The sequence below is a fragment of the Macrosteles quadrilineatus genome, unplaced genomic scaffold (genome assembly GCF_028750875.1).
Source record: "Macrosteles quadrilineatus isolate MER2022 unplaced genomic scaffold, UCM_ALF_1.0 Scaffold_6__1_contigs__length_79288215, whole genome shotgun sequence".
NCBI classification, from domain to species: Eukaryota; Metazoa; Arthropoda; class Insecta; order Hemiptera; family Cicadellidae; genus Macrosteles; species Macrosteles quadrilineatus.
In genome coordinates, this window is record NW_026542599.1 from 65,683,177 (window position 1) to 65,707,089 (window position 23,913).

Consider the following 23,913-nt stretch of genomic DNA (forward strand, 5'->3'; position numbering starts at 1 on the left):
TGTAAATATATAAAATAGTATAATCATAATGCTTATTTATAAAGTCATTGGATAGTTTTTTGCAATATATTTTTCACAATTTTTGATTACTAAATTGTAAATGTTTCAACAAAAACATAATTATTTCTTTTTTGTCTAATATATATAACTTCAAATAATGTTGTAAAATTCAAATTACAGTTCGTATTGTGATAGATTGTCTGGTGACATTTCGTAGCGACCTTTGCCTGTATTGTTGTGGAGTGAATAGTGAATAATGGATGTAAAGTCGATATTCAGAGCAACCCTTAACTAGGAACCGTCGTCCCATTGAATATTGACTCGGGGTAGTCTTGTAGTTATCATATCCAATTGTGTTCCACAGACATTCATCGGTATTACTGTAGTAGCTTTTTTAATTTCCAACAAAAACACTACACAATCAGTGCCAAAAGAGAATACCCCTAATTTTTATTTTAATTATATAGCTTACATATGTTTACACTTTAATTTTTGTCATAGCTAAATTTTTTTCGACTTTGCTCCGTCGAAAGTACAACACCACTACCACCGCTCCCCAGGTGTGGTGTTGATGTACCAAATCTTATTGATTTATCTGTTGTTGTTTAGAAAATATTCAACCGGTCTGGGACTTTTGGGACAGTCTGTATAATTAAGCTACTATTACATTCTCATTCCAAATGATTTTAATAATTGTAAAGTAGTAATTTTAAAATATTTAACTTCCTAAATTTTTTTTGGGTTGTCCCTTGTTTAAATGTATTTGACAACTTAAGCCGGGTTTTCCTAGGTGCGGAAGCGCAGAGCGGACTCCACTTGTCTTAGGTACTTTAAAGTTACTGTTTTTCTAGAAGCGGAGCGGAACACCATGTTAATCTCTTTTCCGCTCTCCGGGCCTAGGAAAACCCAGCTTTATGGGAATAAAATTTATAGTTAATTTTTCGTTAATTCTGTATAATTTACTGTATGATAATCAATCTATTATCAATATTCTATCTTGTAAACTAGTTTGAGTATCGAGGAACCATTATAATCATTTATTTTGTATGTATATAAACAGTATTGCGTGGTGGAAAAGTAAATGATTAAGAATTATCTTAACTAAGTTTATGAAGTAAAACATAAGATGTTCTCTTTTTGTTGTTCACAAACGACGGTATAATTATGTGTAGTTACCTTGCAGAGCTCTTACAACGGTTCTTACACATCATTGAAAGTTCGTTTTTATTTTTATCTCATGTTGACCTGAAAATTTAATGTGTATAGTCACACTAAAATACAAGGTCTCGAAGCAGATCTTTCGTCTTTGTTACATATAGCTTAACCGCAGTTTAACCTTCGGTGAATCAACAAATTTGATCCACGTGACAAGCAATTTGAAACCAAAGAAATTGTTGATCTATTGCTACTTTATAATTACGTAGTTACCACTTTAACACCTCAATTTCACACGCAATTTTAATGATTGAGATTCGTCTTAATTTGGAGTCATATAGATAAATAAAATAAAATGACTAAAATGTGTTCCATGGTTTCAGAAAATTTTGTCAAACTCAAAAATAATGTCGAAAGTGTACATAACTTCTTTTGGTTATTCAAGTAATCATAAAATCAAGATAAAGATCAGTTATGTATGTAATTTATATACGATTTAGTCTGCCTAGAAGTTGATATTCAAATAAAATCAATCAAAACAAGGATGCCAAAGGAAATCAAACGTTTCAACCGTGAAAAGAGTAAATAATTTTATTTGCAATTGCTTAACTATAGAAGTATGTTTCTGGGATAAACATTAAGAGTAGGAGCTTAGGGTTCAGTTGCAAAAATTAAATATTTCACTTAATTATCTGTTAGAGATGGATCAATTTAACTATAATTTGACAGATGTCACAAACACATGTTTCTGTTGATAATTTTTACATTCTACGGTGTTTGAATCCACAACTCTGTGCATTGTATATTTGGTACTTTACATGTACTAGTTTGTGTTTACTTGTAAAGTTTTCTAGTTTTCTAATATTTTTAGCTGACTACAAATGCCGGGAACGATTCTGGTAGTATGTCTCATAGTAAGTACACTGAAATATTTTCACGATTTTTGTTAGGTGGTTGCAACTGTTTAATTCATAGTTTTATATAACTGTATAACGCAGTTTCCATTTATTAATGAGGAGTTAAATTCACTTAGTATTCATCAAAACAAGACATGAATAGACCTACATATAAACGTTTTAGTAAAGCAATAATGCATTTTGTTTGATATAGTTACAGTTTGTGCAATGTGCATTTTACTGTGAAAAATGTTTATTAAATCGTGATTAATTTAGATAAAAATTATACTAGTGGCACAATTTATAGGACAAATAAGCGAATATGATTGTAGACTTGTCAAGTGTTAATAAAAAATCATTTACAGCTCAGCGTAACGTTGACGAATGCAAATTACCCAAAGAGGCTTTCGGATCCCGAAACTGATCGTAAGTCTTAAATTGCATTTATTTTTTTAAGTACGTTAAACAATTATACTATACAAGAAGCTGTTTATGTAAATATTACATTTCGTTAAGTCCAGTTAACTATAACATTGAAATATACCAAAGACAATTTGAGTGCTGGGCCGAGTGCAGTTTGCCTAAACACTTTGACGAGTGACATTTTACAGCCTATTGGCGGTGCGAGTGCCAGCCAGGTTTCAGTGACTGGTTCCACGGTGCGGCGGGTAGGGGGTGAAAAGGTCGACCAGGGGGGGGGCAGGATGAGAAAACCCTGTTTGAGGGATAAAACGAAACTGTTAAAACATAACTTAATTCAACCGAACTTACTGATTATGAAAAAATCGAATGAAGGTTTACTAATCGAATCGGTATTTTCAATCGATATCAGGGTAGCCCAGTTATGAAACTGTAGGCCTACCAGATCTCCGTTACATCCTGCCCATTCATCCCCTTCCACTAATATCCCTCCTCTGAATCACTCTTACGCTCTGGGGAGTCAAGTAGTACTAGGGCCTACCTGACAGTTTTGACAGGTTATGACCCCCACGGCAAAAAAGAACGGCACTCGCTGCGCTTCGCAAATAATTTAGAATCTTTAGCATTCTATAATGCGTACACTTTGATGTCCAAAATGGATAATAAAAAATGGAATGAATAAAACATTCTTAAAATCCAATACATTAGTTATGTAATAGCGGTTAAATCTTTTTTTGTATTCCTCCACTCACCTTTTTGATACAAACAAACTATTGTATCTTGTACGATTTTTAAATAGACACGTAACTGTATTCATGCAATGGTCAGGTTGAAAGAGGGTTTCACAAAAAAATTCTTTAAATGCTGTAAAACATCTCAACTAAACAATTTGGTTGTTTGTTAGGTATAAAAGTATCTAAATTTACGAGTACATTAGACAGGAGGTAAAAAATGTCAATAATTGTTAATAACAAATAAAAACCCAGATTTTCTAAGTGTGTAGCAACAGTGACAAGATAAAATAAACAACTACCGTAACTGTTCCGTCAGAACGCACTAAATAGTCCGAAACGATGCAAGAAAAAGATAACTGTCTATAATGTAACTAAAGTATATTGTATATTGTACATCGATCGTTTCCAGTAATGTAACGGACTAGTAAAGTACTAAATAAAGTATACAATTGTTTTTCAGTTCCAGTACAAGAATACGAAAAGCACAATGGAGACGTGGTTGACTACAAGATCCTTCTAGGCGGGAACATAGAACGGCCTCCATACATTTTGGCCTTATTTGTGGAGAGCAGCGTAGTCTACGACGAGTTCCAATGCCATGTAACGTCAGAAGAAGAAGTGGAACAGCTGAGAGTGAATCAAAGGGATGGTGTTTTTGCCAGCGTTCTGCCAACGGAGAATTACGCAGTGCTGTGCAAAAAAAACGAGCCTGGTTCCATGATGGTAATTAAGGACGGGGAGTGTAGAAGAAGGAAGTACAACCAGAATGACTTAAGGTTGGCTCCATCTGAAGAAGTGGTGACAGGATTGAAATGTTGTGAAGCAGCAAGAGAGATAGCGAGTCTGATACCAGGGAGACATATAGAGCTGATGGTACATGATTCAACAGTGCACATCTGTGTTGAGAAGGTGGACAGTATTCACTTGCATGATATAAGGTAAGATATATTTGGTTGGAAAGCACAAATTATGATTACATTGTTGGTGATATGGATTGCTTTTGTTCGTATCTCTTTATTACCTACAGGCCGCAACAACCTTACTTCGCAATGAGAATAGGACGATAAGGAGAATAATTTATGATCTAAGGTTCTGGTGTATGAAAAGCTATTAATTCAATTAATACGACTTTTATAAAATTAAAACACACCAACAAAATCCTTTGCAAACACTTGTTTAATGTACATTTGGCAATTTTAATATTTAGTGTATTAATAAAAACGGTATATCAACTTTGCAAGCCGTCAGGGCAGAGCCATAGGAGAGTGTTAAATATAAAATGACTATGTCTATTAAGCCTGTGGTATATTGGATCTATTCATGGAAATAAATCACCTCAAGTAGTCAATAGTTTTCACTTTATTGACATACTCCAATTTTTAACATCCATAAGATTAGTTCCTTCCATCCAAGTAATTCACTTGATCAATATCCACTAAAAGTATAAACATAATACACTATTTCCCAGATGTTAATTTGAAAAAAAAACATACAAATACAATTCATTAAAAAAAATGAAATAGAAGACAGTAAATAAATCGAAGAGATATGTACTTAAAAATAAAAACACTCTTTTCAAACAATATCGTCAATTGTTAAAAAAAATTATCGTAAAACAATATCGTTAATTATAAACGTAAAAATAACTGTAAGCAATAGTAAAAAAAACCCCGTGATAGTTATCTGTGTGTATCACAGCTTCTTGTTGCTGCTTACAGCACAGAAAACGTACTACTATACCCAGAATGCCAACCGCATGGTAAAAAGCATTAAGCGGTTTGAGAGAGCTTTGCCTGTCAATCCGTAGGCAGCGCCACCAGCGTTGTCATGCAATAGCGTTGCCAGGCAAAGCTCTCTCAAACCGCTTAATGCTTTTTACCATGCGGTTGGCATTCTGGGTTATAGTAGTACGTTTTCTGTGCTCACAGTCGGGACCACGTAAGTTTGCAGTTGAGGGAGGAGCCTATTTACCATATGGTTTTAAATGAACTAATTAAAACCGTGCGGTGTTGCCAAATCTAATAATACCAGCTGATTTGAAAATATTGCTTAGTATATTTTAATTAGTGTTGTCAAGGGATGATGTGGCAACGTTGCACTAGCCTTGTCTTGTGATTGGCTGCCACCAATTGCAGACTTGCGTAGTCCCGACTTTAGAAATTATTAGCTGCTGTTATGGATTAAAACTAAACAATTAATAGTTTTCCAACCTGCTGATCAACCTTGTAACTATTCCGTGTTATTAAACATCTTTAGAACTCACGAGTTTAGTTGAAACAGCTGTTAAGATTCTAAAATTTCTTTTGAATTTATATAATCATAATGTTAACATGGGAAACTCCAGAGCCATTAGGGGTAATCCTGAGAGTATTTTTTGATCGGAATATGCCTATATTATGTTAATTAGGAATGCCTATATTTTATTATCACGCTTAATTTCAGCCTAATCCAACCAGTAGTCATTGCGTGATAAAACCAAAAGTAATTACAAACACGGACACAGACTGTTACATTTATAATATTAAGTATGATATATGATATAGGTCTTTGCAGATAACACAGGAACACCACAGTAAACAAGTAAATATTATTACAGAGAATCCTCTGTCAAACCAACGACGGCAGACTTGGCAACTTCTGCATCGACTCCGCCCACAGATATAACTACTGCACCGGCTCCACACACAGATATAACTACTGCACCGGCTCCGCCCACAGATATAACTACTAAAACAAACCCGCCCACAGCTGTACCGGCCCCACCTACAGATAGAACTACTGCACCGGCTCCGCCAATAGCTTCACCGGCCCCATCTACAGATAGAACTACTGCACCGGCCATACCTAAAGCTACCACTACTGAACCGGCCCTACCCACAGCTACAGTTACTGCACCGGCTCCGCCCCCAGATATAACTTCTGAACCTACCCCGCCCTTAGCAGTACCAGCCCCACCTACAGATGGAACTACTGCACCGGCTATGCCTAAAGCTACCACTACTGAACCGGACCCACCCGAAGCTACAGTTACTGCACCAGCTCCGCCCCCAGATATAACTACCGAACCAACCCCGCCCTTAGCAGTACCGGTCCCACCTACAGATGGAACTACTGCACCGGCTATGCCTAAAGCTACCACTACTGAACCGGACCCACCCGAAGCTACAGTTACTGCATCGGCTCCGCACCCAGATATAACTACTGAACCAACCACGCCGACAACTGAACCGGCCCCAGCCACAGCTACACCCAAGAAATCCAAGGTAGCGGCAGGAAAGAAACAACCTAATAAGACCACACACCCCCCTATATCTGACATGGTACACGCGGCTATCGATAATCTGAACACGCGTGGAGGTTCCAGCTTACGGGTTATAAAAACATACATCGCCCAAAATTACAAGGTTTACATCAATGAAAAGGTGTCTTCATCTATCCGTGATTACCTGAATTCTGCGGTGACAGCTGGCACTCTTGAACGGCGGAAAATCTTCGACAATTTTAGGTACTCTGTCAAGAAGCCAGCGAATACGCCCACTACTACCAAGCCAAATGGAGAGAATAAACCTAAGGTGAATGCAGATAACAAAACAACCAAGAAGGCAAGCCCGGCAACTAATGTACGGTCTTCGGCCACATCCCAGTCGGGACATAAGTGGACAATAACGTTTTTTTCACCTGAAGAACCATATCATTAAAAGGTGAAAGTAAAACGGGAATCATTATTTTCACCTTAAAAATTTAAACATGAAAGAGTAGTGATGAATAGACATTTTAGGATTTTTTGTCAGTTGTTGTCTGAGTGCTTAATTACAATATTCCTAATTAGTTGTCCACAAATTTTCCTGATGTTTGTTTTCCATGTAAATTACACAAAATATTGATTTATAATTTGCATTTATTATTTTTTTTTTCATTTTATTATACGCCGACTTATCAATTTTGCTAACTGATGGTAAGAAAATAAATATTTCATATGTTGTTAAACTAAAAAACGCCACCACCTGTTAAACCAAACTCATACAAAAAATATTGAATACGGGAAGATAATATTAATATGATCCGTCCAAGACACGAGAAAAAAAACTCATTTTGCGAATGCGTGAAAACGAAGTGGAAAGGAAAACTTTGGCGGCGGAGAAAGGACGGCCATCTTGTCGTGTCGCCTTTTTCTCAGTCTTACTCTCTCTTGCGTCTTGATACAGTGTTGTTGTCAGGTTGTCGTTACATTATTGTTATTTTTTAAAACAATATTCAGCAGTGAATTGTCCTTGATAAAGGTAAGTACAACCCTAATTAAAGCTTAGTTAAGTTAAGAACCAGTAGTGGTGAACCGAGAATATGACCTCACTTTAGGCACGTTTTCCCCATAAGAATAACATGGTGAGCTTTTTTTAGCCACTTTTTTAAAAATCCAGCTCTCGGCCTGTACAAGCTTATATAAATGTTTAATACCATTGTACAACTCCATTACTATTTCAAATCCACATCCATTCACATATATATTCTCAAAATCAAGCGAGATTGCACGCGGACTCGGGCGCGCTCCCGGCTCATGGCGCGCTCCTGCTTCTTGCCTCTAGTGGTGGGGCTGTGAAATGCCGCTCCTATGGGTCTTGCTTCTTGTCTCTAGTGGTAGCTCTTGATCGAGTCCTGGATTTGTTGAAGTAGTTTCTAAAATTTTATAAATTAAAGAAAAAATTGGAAAATTTCCAAAAGTCTATATATAGAGGTGGCATCAGCCCGAGACCTCATTCCTAAACATGAAGCCGTCATGTCAACACTGCTCCGTGTCGCTCATCAACAAAAGCAACCTGATTCGCCACTATAAGGTAATGCATCAAATGAAGGTGAAACTGTGTGAAGTTTGTGATTTTATATGTGATAGCCACATGGCTCTAAAATCACATATATTACAAAATCACAAGAGTTGTAGTTTTTGTAAGAAAAATGTTGTTGGTCATTTTAGAAGACATAGAAATTTTTGCAATAATTGTCCATACACAATCATTAAATTTATTGGAGAGTCGATTAGAGCTGACCTTGAAAATACTCTTAAGTCTTGTTCTCTCCCAATAAAATGGACTTTAGTAAGGAGAATTAAATTTATATAATATTCAATGGATCAAAATGGAAAATTAGTTAATGAAAAAGAATGTATAGCGGATTTTAGAAGCCTTACTACCTTAACTATTGAGAAGCGAGATTTAAAATCTCAAATTGAAAATGCACTTTTAAAGATTGACACATCGATTCATAAATATCAAGCCCAAGGCAGTGGATGGATATATGACCATACTAAATATTGGCAGTTGCATGTTTACAAGTATAAGCCCTTAACTCCAAAGTCATATATCCCCACACCAAAAAGTATTAAGTTGACAAAAGCAGTTCTAAATATAAAGAATACAGATAATAAATGCTTCCTTTGGTCAGTTTAAGCAGCTTTATATCCAAGGAACTTTAACGAACATGCTGAACGAGTATCTAACTATACACCCTATGAAACACAGTTAAATATGACAAATATAAAATATCCCGTAAAAATATCTGACATAGATAAATTCGAAAGACAGAATAATATAAGTGTCAATGTATTTGGAGTTGAAGACCAGAAATGTATATATCCATTAAAAACAACCAAGCTAGATAGTAGTAATACTCATATAGATTTATTATTATTACAAGAAGGTCCTAAATCACATTATTGTTTAATTCATGATTTTAATATGTTAATGTCCACTCTATAAAATATGAACATGAATACTCTTGCTCTTGGTCATTATAAAATTGATCAAACATAAATTGTATGTGTAGATATAAATTAAATACAAATGTTAAAAAAAGTCTTTTATTTATTTACCCTTACCATCCTCTTGATAGAATTGGTCAAACATAAATCTATATTTGCCATTATTCTTTGACCTTTCTTTGTCTATTACGAAAAAGCCATATTTAGTTTTATCCCAACATTGGTGGCAGAGATGTTTAAATTGGTCAAATGAAAAGTCTTTGCCAACATGGTTGCGATATACATGTTTTAAATTTAAATCATCTTGTTTGAATAATATTAGGAAATTAACATTATCACGTAAATGTTTGTGTACTTTGCTGTAAGATTGACACAAATAAAAACAGTTAATATTTTTATGTCGACCCATTGAGAAAAATTGTGTAATATTTGGACTATTTATGTCATCAAATACAACAACTGACTGTGATTTTACATCATTTGGTGTGATTTCACAGTCAGTAAACGTGTGTAATTTCACTTCGTCGCCCAAATTAAATATTAAAATTATTTTTTTATATTTTTCTTGTTCTAATGATTTGGATATTAAATATAAGTTTGTAAATTTTAATCCTTCCTTTCTTACAATTAAATTGTAAATTACAACCGTCTTCCCACTTCCACTTGGACCACAAATAACACATCATTATTGGTAGGAAATAGACCCAACTTCTTTGGTATATTTTCCTTAGTATGTACTATTTTAAATTTTTGTTTTTGTTGAATAAAAGACATTTTTTATATAATAAAAATGGTAAAAAATGTTAATAAGAAAACATGTAAAAAGGGCAAATGTTTATTCCTAAAGCCTTACAGGGGTCGAGGGTTATTGAATACTCTTATAAATAACCTTCCATTTCCACTTCACATACCATCATATCGGTACTGTGGACCTGGAACGAATATACGTGAGAATTTAGCTAAAAATGTACCTCCAAAAAATAAACTAGACTCTTATTGTAAAGAGCATGACATATTCTACATGAATAATCCCGATACCGCTGCTCGGAACAAAGCAGACATGAGATTAGCAGACTTAGCTTGGACTAGAGTAACGGCCAAGGATGCAAATCTTGCTGAAAGAGCAGCTGCTTATGCCGTGACAAATTTGATGAAGGCAAAAGCAAAGATGGGAATGGGATTAAAATTTAATAAAAAATATGGACAACTATCAGCTGTTAGAGGCCGCAAAAGACGTGCCTCACTTCCGGGGGGTGTACCTAAAAAACGAGCTAAAAAATCTAACACCAAGAGTAAAAGAGTGCGGAATAGTTAATTTAGACAGTTCATCTGGCACACATTGGACAGCATATCGTAAAAATAAAGATATTGTAATTTATTTTGACCCATTTGGAATCCAACCTCCAAAAGAAGTAATTAAATATTTTGAGGGACATAAAATCTTCTATACTACTGATCAAATACAAGATTTAAATAGTTCTACTTGTGGAATTTTATGTTTATCATTCATAAAAAATTTTTGTTTATAAAAATGGATTCATTTACTATAACATTTTCGGGTACAGAGCCAGAGCTAAAGTCAGTGTTCTTTCCTCCCATAGAATTAAATGATGATTATGTAATTGGATTAGTAGATTTTCAAAGTTATAATTCTATATTTAATGTAAAAAAACCACTTAATACTTTAACATATTACAAAGTAGAGAAAGTAACATTACCAAAGGGAGAGATCTCTGTTGATGATTTAAACCAGTTATTAGATGGTAAACTTAAAGTTATAATACATAAGAATGGAGAAGCATTAATTAATACTAAAGTCAAACTTTTATTCAAAGGGCTTATTTCAAAATTAAATCAACTTAAAGGCAACAAATTAACCATTGGAGAAGGTGATGATGTTTTCTATTATGACCACAAAGCTCCAGTTACAATAGAAATTTCTGAAGGAACATATGAGGTGGTTGAGCTTGCAAAGGAAATTCAAAAGCAAGTCCCAGACTTTTTTCTTACAGCTAATAATAAAACTATGAAAGCTACACTACTTTCTAGCCACGTGTTTGATTTTACAAAACCATGTTTAGGGTCTGTTTTATTGGGATTTAAAGGTGTTTCTACTCCTGGTGTTCAGTTTGAATCTACAAATAAAATAAACATTAATAATGTAAATGTGATTAGAGTAAAATGTAATATTGCAAACGGGTCCTATTTAAATGGAAACAAATCACACACCGTACATAGCTTTTATCCAGAAGCTCCTCCTGGCTACAAAATTATTGAAGTTCCAAGAAATATTATATATTTTCCTGTAAATAAGAGAAGTTTAGATGTTGTCAGTATTACATTTGCCGATCAGCATGACAAGGCAATTGACTTTAATGGAGAAGAAACTACAATTACTTGTCATATAAAAAAGATATGAGAATTTATAAGAATTTATCTATAAGTGTACAAAATGCTAGGTTCCTACGATCAATAGGACTAAAGTTAAAATTTTCTATTAATAAAAATGGAAGATTTTCTAGACGTTACAGGGAAATCCCAATTCGACGATAGTGTGGTTAAAATTACAAATCACTCCTATGTTCCCACAACACTTTAGCAATAAATAATTCTGATGAAATTCGAATATGTATTAATAATGAAGATTTGCTAACTCTCCCATGTAGAAGTTATCTGTATATTAAGGGAGAAATTGAAAATCATGATAAAGGTCATTTTATAAATAATGCATTTGCATTCTTATTAGATGAAATTAGATATGAAGTCGCAGGTAAAGAAATAGACATTGTAAGAAACCCAGGAATTTCTAGTCTTATGAAAATATTGAGCTCTTACAATAAAACTACTAAATTGTCAAATGTAGCATTTGATTCTGACACGAATTTAAAAGAGTTCCATAAAGGTGACAAGTTTAGTACATGTTTGCCATTAGAGCTGTTAATGGGTGTATTCGAGGATTTTAATAAGGTTTTAGTAAACGTCAAACAAGAACTGGTATTGAAAAGATCCAAAAATGATTTGAATTGTATATTAACAACCACTAGTGCTCCAGCCAGTGGCACTGCTGATATGATTCCTAAAATTACACTTAACTCAATTCAATGGGTGATGCCACATGTGATACCATCAGATGGGAAAAAGTTACAATTACAAAAGATGTTATTGCAAAATAAAAATTTGCAAATTGCATTTAGAAGCTTAGAGCTGCATGAACTTCCATCATATCCCAATACTACAAGACATACATGGTCAGTAAAGACATCTTCAAGTCTGGAGAAGCCTAGGTATATTATATTTGGTTTCCAAACAGCTAGGGATAATAGTGCACGAAAAAGAACTGATGAATTTGATCACTGTAAGTTAAAAAATCTCAAAGTATTTCTAAACTCTGAATATTATCCTTATAGTGATTTAAATCTCGACTTTGAAAATGGAGATGTCTCTAAAGCTTATGAGATGTTTATGAGGTTTAGAGAGACTTACTATAATACTATCCCAGATCCTATGATTAGTAGGGCTGAGTTTATGAAGAAATATCCACTAATTGTAATAGACTGTTCTAGACAGAACGAAACAGTGAAGGAAGGAATTGTTGATATTAAATTAGAGATTGAAACTGCAGAAAATGTGCCAGCAAATACATCTGCATATTGTTTGATAATACATGATAAAGTGTTTGAGTACAATCCTTTGTCAAATGAGATAAATAAAATGTAAATAAAAGATGAAAAACATTCAACAAGAATTGGTTGACTCTGCAAATCAAATACGAGAGAAATATAGAGCTTTAAAACGTGGCAAGTTTCTAGAGGCTGAAGAGAGGTTTCAAACATTCCAACCTTTAATAGAGCCATTACAAGAATTAAAAAAAATTGCCAAAACAGAGAGGCCTCGAATGGAAATTCTCCCAATGACTCCATCTAGAATACCAATAATACCAAGATTGCAACCATTACAGCAATCCACCCCACAGAAATTAGATTTTGGTCTTTTAGCATCAGACTATTTAGGAAATTACCTCAGTAAAAGTAGTATGACAGACACTACATATGGTATTAGACGAGAAGCAAATAAATTTTTTATTGGAAATAAGGAAGTTGATATTGCCAATGATGATGTTACAATTGCAAATAAAACCTACAAGGGGACAAAAGGTTTGTGGCAATTGTTAACTTTAAAAGAACCTGAGGATTATACTCAGGCTGATTTGCAAAATTATAAAGAGATTTTGGAAGCTACAAATGGACATTTAAAGAGTTACAAAGATGGTGCACCAATTTCAAGTAATAGACATACTAAATATCTTAATATAATTAAACCTCTTTTTAAATCTGTTGGTGAAGGTTTGAGACAAGTGACTGGTAATAAAATAGACTATATTTATTGGGATGATCCTAATGAGCTTGTAGATAGGTTAAGACTTCTTTGGCTAAGTCGCCAAGCCGGTAACTCAGGAGTGGATAATGAAATAGATTCCATTATTGAGGAATTGAGAGAAAGTGGAATTATTTATTAAATAAAAATATGTTTATAGATAAATTTTATCGTTTATATAATCCATATAATAAGCCTGCAGAACCTAGGGCTAGTAGTGAACCTACTTTAAATTTACAAGACGATAGTTGGAATTGTTTAAACCGTAAAATTGGTAATGTTAAAGATGGGGAGTTTGTAGATGATGTATCAACCTTGGGACAGACATTAACTAGAAAAGGTGATGTCTTTTTACAAGGTAAAACTAAATATGAATTTTTAGAATCTAAGAATAAAAATTGGAATGCTAAAAAACAGAAAATTACTAATGTGGAAAGGGGTGAAAGTTTAGATGATGTGCCCACTTTACAACAGACTTTAATACGTAAAGATGGTGGTACATTTGTACAAGACAATAATAATTATGAATTTTTAGAATCAGAGAATGGTATTTGGAATGCTAAGAAACGGAAAATTACTAATGTGGAAAAGGGTGAAAGTTTAAATGATGTGCCCACTTTACAACAGACTTTAATACGAAAAGAAGATGGTAAATTTGTACAAGACGATAATAATTATGAATTTTTAGAATCAGAGAATGGTGTTTGGAATGCTAAGAAACAGAAACTTAGCAATTTGATGGAAGGTACAGATAGTAAAGATGCTGTGAATGTTTCACAAGTTCCAAAAATGGAAGTAGGCTATTGGAATTTTAATAATAAAAGGTTAGTACGTGTTAAACCTGCCATTGATGACACTGACTGTGTTACAAAAGAACAGACTATAACTTATAATAAAAAACTACATTGTTGGGATGCAAAAAATCAATTCATAAGAAATCTACCAGAGGGGGAACATTCGGATGATATTTGTCTAATGTCACAATCTATGCATTACGATGGATCAAAATTTGTATATGGAGAAAAAAATTTTAATTTGATGGAATATAATCCTGATTTATTAGTTGCTGACCCCACATCTTTGAGTGGATTTAAGTATATAGATAATAGACCATATATACCAGAAAACTATGTATTTAAAAGAATGGAAGATAATCTATTGATTGGGGCTAATGGTGATGTATTTAGAGTTACAGGAAAGGATGATGTTATAAAAAATGAATGAAATTGCATATGAACTTCATAAGCCTGCAAGAAAGAATTTCATTAGAAGGTCTTTTAAAGTATTGGGTATAAACGAAACCATACAAATAGATTTAATTGATATGCAAAACTATGCTAGAGAAAATTCTGGCAATAAATATATTTTAACTTTAATAGATACATTTTCTAAAAAAGCTTATGCTGCTCCACTAAAAAATAAGACAGGGTTAGTGGTTACAGAAGCCATTAAAACCATTCTACCAAAGGGGGTTAAAAACATTCAATCCGACAATGGAAAAGAATTTTTTAATCAATATTTTAGCAAACTAATGAAAAACTTAAATATTAATCACTATCACACATTTTCTACAACTAAGGCTGCAATTGTGGAGAGGTTCCAGAGAACTTTAAAGAATTGGCTATATAGGGAATTTAGTGCTCAGGGGAGTTATAAATGGTTGGATTTACTTCCAAAGTTAATTCGAAAATATAATAATAAGGTGCATAGATCTATAGGAATGAAGCCTAACCAAGTGAATGTTAAGAATAGTAAATATGTGCATGAGAGGTTGACTTCTAAAGTAGCACAAGTTAAAAAACCAAGATATAAGGTAGGTGATAGCGTAAGGATTTCCAAGTATAAACATGTTTTTAGTAAAGGTTATACTCCAAATTGGACAGGGGAACTATTTACAATAGCAGAAGTTAAGAATACAAAGCCTGTAACTTATATCTTGAAAGATGAAAATGGCAATATAATCAGAGGAGGCTTCTATACAGAGGAGTTGTTAAAGACCAAGTATAAGGACATGTATTTGGTAGAGAAGATAATTAGGAGAAAGGGTGATTCATTGTATGTCAAATGGCTTGGGTTCCCAAGTAGCCAGAACTCATGGATTTCCACTAAGGATGTCCAAGGGAGCACGTCATAAGCCGGGAGCGCGCCCGAGTTCGCGTGCCGAGAGCCGGGTCTTTAAAAAAGTGGCCAAAAAAATGAGCCATATTCCAGACGTGTTTTTCAGTATTAAAAAAGTAGAAAATTTATATAGGGGTGTATAGGTCGAGAGCTGGGTCTTTAAAAAAGTGGCCAAAAAAAGCTCTTCCATTTTTTTCTCATTTTCCCCCTATAAAAAGTGCCCTAAAAGTGCCTCTAAAACGCCGAAAGTGAGGTCATATTCTGGTATTATATCTACTCTAAATTTACACTTATGTGGGTCAATAAATAAATAAAATAGCTTTTAAAGCTTGATTTAAAATATATATATAGGGAATAAGTAGGAAATAAGGTTTTACAACTATATAGGGATTTGTGGGCAAAGATCAGGATTTTTGAAATTAGTGGCTAAAAAATGATCCTCAATTTTTCTCGTAGAAAAAGTGTAAAAATGCCAACATATAGCCTCTAAAACGTCTCCAGTGCCCCTATAAACGTCTCCATATCCTCTAAAAATTGGCCAAAAAACGCCGAAAGTGGGGTCATATTGCTATATTATATCTACTAGAACCCCATATTTAAGTTATGGACTAGGCTAGATTCAGTAAACGTGTGTATGGATTAGATGGGCCTACCGGCACTGATGATACGTATTTATTTAATTTACCTTCCTACGGTCAAGAACCAGTTTAAAATAAATATAAGGGAGTGTTTGCTTATCAAATAGGCTAGACTAAAAATAGAAATGAAGATTCACCAGCTATGCCACGACTAAGTTAAACTAAATCATGGTCTGGGTACAGCCCAGGTAATTGTTTTGCTTAGGGGCTCTGTGGTAAAGAATTGTGAGAGATAACTTTACAGGGCCTAGGCCTAATCAGAAATCTTTATTGCCTTTGACCATTAAAATGATAAGTTAACTTTAGGGTTATGGCGTTAAGCTTAACTTACGTCTATATGCCTAGCCTAAAAATCCTTGAAATCCAAACGAATGAATAATTACTAGGCTAGGAACAAACAAATAATCAAGTCTAGAATAGTACTTAAATAATTAAATATATGGTCTACTGTTGGCCTATTCGTGGCCTATCCTTAACCCACATAACTTAACCCTAAGCCTGCCAGCTAAACAATTTCCACTGTAGATTCTAAAAATCTCAGCTGTAAGGCTAGTAGAAAAGGAACGACTTTTATCTTAACTACACAGGTTAACTTTGGTTATTTTACCAAATTTAAATTTTAAACTGAGGAACTAGTAGATAGGGAATAAAAGGTCTGTTATACCATCAAAACGTGATATAAAAAACAAATGTTCAATTATCAAAAGCAAATAGTATTTTAGCTTAATTTGACAATAATAAAGTAAGTAGTGGCCTTGTGGCTTTTATAATTTATATTTATAAATTTGTCCAACCCTACAATACATATGAAAAAATAGTTTACCTAACCCGCCATGTTAAACTTCCCTATCCCAAGCGTGATGTATACAACTTCCTTACTTCTCGAGTGATGTAAAGTTGAAAAAAACTCACTCGGTGATGTAATGAAACCCATTTAAATAACATTGAGTGGATAACTTAAAAAATATACCTCTATGGAGCCAACGACGTTCAACGCTAGAAATCAGCTGTGTGTTTGAATTTTATTGTTATGCTTTGAAGAATTTTCCTTACCTAGCTTTTGTTTGTAAATGAACGTTACTGTTAGAAGATGAGTGAAATTGATATAGAAGCATATTGCTCGTAACCTCCTGAATATTGTCGGGTCAGGTAAAATCTTGTACGTTACACGTTACGCAAGAGCGTGTTTACATCACTTCGGTGAATTATGCAACTCGCCTTCGCTCGTTGCACAACATTCACCTGCGTGATGTAAAAACGCTCTTACTACACTTGTAATGTAAATAGCTATAAACACATTTAAAACTTGACAATCAATATGTAAAAATAAAGCAATGGATTTTCATCAAAAGCAACAATAAAAACAAAGAAATACGTGGACAACAAGGGATTTGATACCTAGGATCCGAGGAAGGGAAAGAAGAGAATGAGGGGTATGTGCAGTGTTGTAGAGGTGGGGCAAGCTCGCCTCCCTTTAAGAGTCCTTGGAGCCTAGACGTTCTAACTCATAAAACATTTTAACAACTTCAAAGCAAATTTCTAATCTCACAGTTTACTAGATATTTAAATGACAAACACTTTGTTATTTAACAAATATTTTTAGGTTAAATAACTCTTCACCGGCCGTTTGAAAATAACAAAATTAACATTGCTCTTTAGGCATGCAAATCCAAGATGTCCGTTGGCTTCCATGGACTCCCTTGGAAATACAATCAAAACAAGAAACAATATTTCTAATCCCAAAATATACTAGATATTTACATTATAATTACTTTGGAGTTTGAAAAACTATTTTTCGATACTCTACTGAGAAATGCCATGTTTTCGTTACATGTTTACCACATACGAAAATTCACAATTTCATTGTTTACAACAGCAAAAGAATGTTTACTATTTGAGAGTAATGTTAACTATCTTTTTTTATTTTGCCGAAGTAAACAAACAAAGATTTGTTTTTGTTTTGTCAACCGTATCAATTTTCAACAACCAAAACTGTACAAACTTAAAACCAAAGAAAATATTAAATTCAAATTAAAGTCATAACAAAAAAATGCTGAGTTTTGTAATGTTCATAACTGTAATAAAAATTAGTCTTTTTAGTGTATCTAAAATAACGTTTAAAACACGAGTGAAAGTGGGTCTAGAAATATTCTCGACCATTTAAAGTGCACGCTAGACACCGCTAAAGACCGAGACACCATTAGTGGCTATAGAATAGATATAAGGGGGGAAATCAATTTTGGAGGGGGTAATTTGTATATGGTCCTTTTTATATTCATACCATGGTGTTAGCTCTAATACAGTAAATTTCCGTGCGCCCATAGAACAGGTAAAGAATTTGTTATAACCTCGTACAAGTGGTAAAATATATTAAAATCTGACATGACACTTAAATTTTGGGGGTCAAGGAGTAAAGTTATGAAAAAACATGTAAAGAGTAAAATTTAAAGCAAAGTGGAGAAAGCATTAATAATATAATAAAAAAAAATACTTGGGTAGGAAAACATTGCGAATACTATTAACCGAAATATATTTTTAACAGTTTTTGAAAGTAGGATGTTTTTTAGGGGCGAAGGGGTGAAATATTTGGAAAACACACAATTAGGTTTTTTTAAATATTTAATTCGTGACCATGAAAATTCATTCATATCTTGACTGGCTCTTATAGTTTTTATGCTATAGCCATTTGTGAGTCAAGAAATAAAGGTGCGAAAAATTATTAAGTCACTAAAATTTAAAATAAACCAGATTAAATACAAAACATTAATAATATTTGCAAAAATGATTTACCTAAGTAACTTAAGTTGGAGAAAGTAGCGAAAACCGTTAAAATATTTAAAAACATTTCCAAATTGTAAAAGTAGGGGTTTTTAAAGCATAAGGATACACCAAAGAATAACTAACCTGCTCTAAGTGTTGTAATATAGACGCAGTAGCATACTGAGTAGCACAGAAGGCGGGTTACAGGAACCAACGTTCATTTAAACACCGGTAAGTTAGCTATTAGCATTCATTTAACTAGGTAGAGGTAGTTAGGATGTATCGCAACAGTATAGTTATCTACCATGGACGCGTGACCGCTTTCACTTGCCGCAATAGCTTTATAACAACCTCTTGCTACACAGCTACAATATTTTAGAGATTTATACATATAATATATACCAATATTATCTAATAACTGCTGTTGTAGCCCAATGGATAAGGTATCTAACCTTCGTCTAGGAGACCGGCTTCGATCCCTGGTCGAAGAACACACTTTTTATCCAATATGTTAATCTAAAACAAAACTACCTTCGTATGCAATACGTAAACTAGGGTTAGTATGTATACAAGTGAGGTTATGTCATTTGGCGGGAACACTTGGCAGGTGTAGCAGATTATCAGCTGATTTACCTAAGGTGTCAAGTGATTGAAATGGAGCATTCTGATTGGTCCCCGCAATCCAGGCTTACCCTACTTTTACCTCCTCCTTTCATATATGAAACCCGTTTCAAATTCAAAATTGAGCACTTTTCTTGGTTTTGGAGTTTTTGGGTGGCAAAGGACCTTTGTTTTCCTGTCATGTTGGGAGCGGACTTAATCAAGCAAACTGGCATAATTTTGGATGTAGGTAGAGGACAGTTTTTTTTTTTTTTTATTTGCGAGACGGGTATTAGTTTTTTTTCACTTATGACATTGTTTGTGGTGCTGCGGTAGTTGAGCGTGATATACCCATCAAGCAAACAATTGATCCGTTTGGGCGTCTGAATCCTTGTAAGGCTGAAGAAGAACCTTGTGTTCTCGTTTCCCTGACGTGCTAACGCTAAAGCTCGAAATCACCGACCTGCTAGAGTATGAGATTCGTCTGACAGACAACCGTTCCGTGCGGTTCTCATCCATACAAATTAGCTCCACCCAAAATGGAAACACATCGAAAAATCGTTGATGAACTTTTTTTAAATGGTGTCTTTGGACCGTCCCGTTCTAGCCACGCAAGTCCGGCAATGCCCAATGGCAAGTCCAGAATAGGACCATTCTGGACTTGCCATTGGGCATTGCCGGACTATCGCAAATTGAATGCACAAATTGAAATCGACTCTGTGCCTTTCCCCGATTTGCATTCAGAGTTTGATTGTTTCGGTAAGGCAAAATATTTGTCTGTTTTCGATCTGAATCAGGCCTATCATCAGATTCCACTGAAACCAGAGTCTCGAACTCTCACTGCTCCTATGTACCATGGAATTTGTACCAATTCACACGAGTTCCAATGGGTCTAGCTGTGGGGCCCCAGACTCTCACCAGACTCATTGATTCCATATTTCATGACGTCAAGTTCAAAATTTTGTTCAATTGTCTCGACGATCTTTTGGTGTACAGTGAGAGTATCGAAGACCATCTGATTCATCTAGTAGGAGTAATGATCAGATTGAATAGGGCTGGCCTTACCGTAAATTCTGACAAGGTTAGTTTTGCGAAGCCGGAAATTTCAATCAATTATCAATTATTTAAGATGGGGAGGCCACTATATGCGTATTTTAACCCAAATATGAGTGAAGGATGAGTGTAGGATGAGTGGCGCGATCTTGTAGTCTTGTTAGTGACTAAGGCCGACATGTTCCTTAGACACAGCTGTTAATTAATAGCCCAAACAGCTAATGCCAACTAAGGGACCTACAGTTTAGACTGGAATCCGAACTACATTCTTTCCTTGGTAGTTAACGAATTGGTCTAAATTTAGGATAGTACTGCGGATAGTCGAGTACTCACTCGCGCAGACGTTAATCCACACCAGGGAGCATCGCATCTACAGTGCATGCCTATAAATATCCACGATTTGGGACCTCCTAGTAGCTGGATTACAGGACGACGCCACCCGTCCCGTTCCTTGGTTATCTAATTTCCCATAGAGGTGTCTGCATTGACCCTGAGTTGGAAGTGCGCTGAACCAGAAAACCTGATAAATCCTTCTGTCCCCTGTGTTCTGCGAAGTTCTTTACCTTAGTAAATTTTCAAGGTCTGGCCAGATCAAACCCTGGGAGTGAGATTTCCCATTTAGTTTGATAGTTCCTTGGCGTTCCCCACACCAGACACCTGAGTTGTCAATGATGTCGTATTTATTCAGGAGGTGGGAGAGTGGCCTTGTTTTTCCCTTTGGAGAGGAATGTCCGCTTTTGGGGGGAGAGGTTGAGACATGACTACATTTTACTGACGTCATGACTCATTTTCAGTGTTCAAGTTGTTTTGTATAGTGTATGTTTTGCCATGTAACTGTTCGACGTGTCCAGTGAATCTGTGTATCCCGCCCTACTACCTACCCCTGTCGTTCAATCGTCATAGGCTCCGAGATCGCGCAATTGAGAAAATATAGAAATATTATTTTATCCACACACATCTACATTTTTGTGTTCTTTTATATGCTAATTTTGATGGATTACTAAATTGTGTGTTTAGTTTCCTTCTCTACAATGTTGTTTTAAACCGACCGAGGATATACGAAAGACAAGTTTTGGATAATTTTCTCTGTACTTAGGTTAGTTGCCCTGAGAAAATTGTTTCCCTTGCTTTGAGCCAAGGACTTAGGTGAGGTGAACTGTTTGTTGCTTAGTTTTGTAATTTCATTGTTTTTTTACATTCCCCCGAATGCTAGGACAGAAATTAACTGGAAAATGATCGGTTGAAAGCCGCTGTTTGAGAGAAACTGCCCAGTCAGTCCTTAGTATTTTGTCTGTTCAAATCTAGGCCTAAGCCTAGATGATGTTCTTTAATTGTAAATGTCTTAAGCTACTACCTTTTGTAAATATTGTTTTTTATGTCCCGTAAAAAATTGTGTTTGTTTTGTCTTGTAAAAAAACTTAGTTTGTGTTACTTAGTCAAGTGATTTGAAATTTAATTCTGTTGCCTTGTCCTTGACAAAGAAGTTAAATTTAGCTGATGTGTTTGCTCATAAAGGTCCCCTGAGGGTTTAAGTAAATTTAGTAAAGAATTAAGGGAGCTTTGAACAGTTTGGTGTTTGGCAAGTTTTCAGTCAGGTTGTCAAGGATAACCTGAAGTCCCACTGTTCTCAGTCTCTGATTTAAGGCTTGGCATGGCCTGGACTATTTCCACCGGCTTTAAAGACCATTCCGATTAAATTCTGACAGTAACCTTTGCAGTTGTTAACGATAATACACGGGTTGTCACACTAGCATAGAAACGTTTACGGCTGTTCCTGAAGTAATTTCTGAGTGTAAATGGGATTGTTTTGTTTTTTACTTTGACTTTTGCCACATTGAACCAGGTAAATTATTGATTTTGTGCCAATTAGTGATATTTGTCAATTTAACACATCCATCTATCCTTCTGGCAATTTGTTTCTCAAATATTAAATGTTTTTTTTATTGTATTTAGTTGATATCTGTTTAAGTGTCTCGATTAAATTATTAAATATTGTTTAAATAATTATAACCTTTTAAAGAAACAAACTTTGGAAATTTGGATTTTTTTAAAATGCATACGGTAGGCCTAACTCAGTGAAATTTTGGAAACTGGTGACAACAGTGAATGTGTGGCAGTGAATTTTGCGGAATATAGACCTTTTTCTACTGTGTTTCTGGGGTTTGTTACTCAAGGCCCCGGAGGAGGACTATGGACTAGCCACATCAACCTCGGTGGAGAGGAAGTTTACACCTTGGCTACCTCCTGTACAATGGCCCCCTCTCCACCCTGCCTTGTTGCCCCTCTGGTGCTTTGCCCCCGCCAAGAAATAAACCTTAAGCTGTCTCCCGCTAGTTTTGTGTTAATTATTTCGTGTAATGTATACATATAAATTTATCCAGAAATTAATGGTTGCCGATGGAAAAACTTTATTTATTGTTAAATTTAAAAATACAGAATTTAATTTATTGTTATTGCTTTTTTAAATTTTACTCTATACTTATTTTTTCATCTAATTAATTTATTAAAATTAGGCCCTCTAAAAGGATAATCAATTGTGTAACCAAGACTCAATGCTTATAAAAAAGGAATATCCTATCTAGTAATTTATTTTGAAGATAATTCTTTATTAAATTATTTTGATTGAAATGTTTTTTATAATTAAAAAATTGCTGTAAACTAGTAGGTTAGAAGGGTAATCCTAAATTATTTTTTGAGTTTAATTTTTTTATTTTTTGAGAACGATGTCTTATTGTTGATCATCGTTGCTGTTTGTTTAATTAATGTTTATTACAGCTCGTTTTTCTAAAATAGCACATTGTTCTTGGACCTTACTCCACGGTTTTTCATGGTGTTTGGTACATTTGGTACAACAAATTCCTCGTCCCTGCACATGGAATCACGCGTCCATGTTGTTTGTCTGGGTGTAGGTGCGAAGGCGTGGTTCACACTCTAATCATCATCCGAACCAATAGGCGAATGACTCATTCGATAAATTGTAATTCGTCTATTTGGTCTGATTCAGAGTATATTGGGAAATAATATTAGGGTACAATATTTATTTAAAGGTTGTTCCGAATTTTTAGTTGGACCTTTGGAATTTTTATACAACTTAATCTTGATAACTAATATATTTCCCGTAAGATGGAAAACAACCAAAGTAACTCCAATTTTTAAGAGTGGAAAAAATCCAAAGTTTTGAATTATAGACCGGTAGCAGTGTTATCTGTACCGGCGAAGATATTTGAGATTATTTTTCACAAATATTTATTCAGAAATTTTCATAAATACATTTCAAATGACCAGCATGGGTTTGTCCCAGGAAGGTAAGTCAAACACAAATTTATTAAATTTTACTATTTACGTTTCCACTGGTCGCTGGGGCTCAGACAGACACTTTGTTTCTTGATCTGGCCAAAGAGTTTGATAAGGTT

The 23,913-nt window shown here is 34.6% G+C and overlaps 1 protein-coding gene across 1 annotated transcript; it reads left to right on the forward strand.

Annotated features, from left to right (window-relative positions):
* The first annotated feature begins 1,978 nt into the window (after positions 1–1,978).
* LOC128997587 (mucin-2-like) lies at positions 1,979–22,812 on the forward strand. Its single transcript, XM_054423226.1, has 5 exons — positions 1,979–2,069; positions 2,417–2,477; positions 3,666–4,143; positions 5,802–6,825; positions 22,675–22,812. Exons 1-5 carry the CDS (start codon positions 2,037–2,039, stop codon positions 22,810–22,812), a joined length of 1,734 nt encoding a protein of 577 aa, XP_054279201.1. The 5' UTR covers positions 1,979–2,036.
* The last annotated feature ends 1,101 nt before the right edge of the window (positions 22,813–23,913 follow it).

What these genes read in the sequence shown, in the direction of transcription:
- LOC128997587 (XM_054423226.1), top strand. Translation starts at nt 2,037, where the DNA reads ATGCCGGGAACGATTCTGGTAGTATGTCTCATA. An exon ending in TTCGGATCCCGAAACTGATC is followed by an intron (nt 2,478 to 3,665) that starts GTAAGTCTTAAA and finishes ATTGTTTTTCAG; the next exon opens with TTCCAGTACAAGAATACGAA. An exon ending in AGGCAAGCCCGGCAACTAAT is followed by an intron (nt 6,826 to 22,674) that starts GTACGGTCTTCG and finishes TTGTTACTCAAG; the next exon opens with GCCCCGGAGGAGGACTATGG.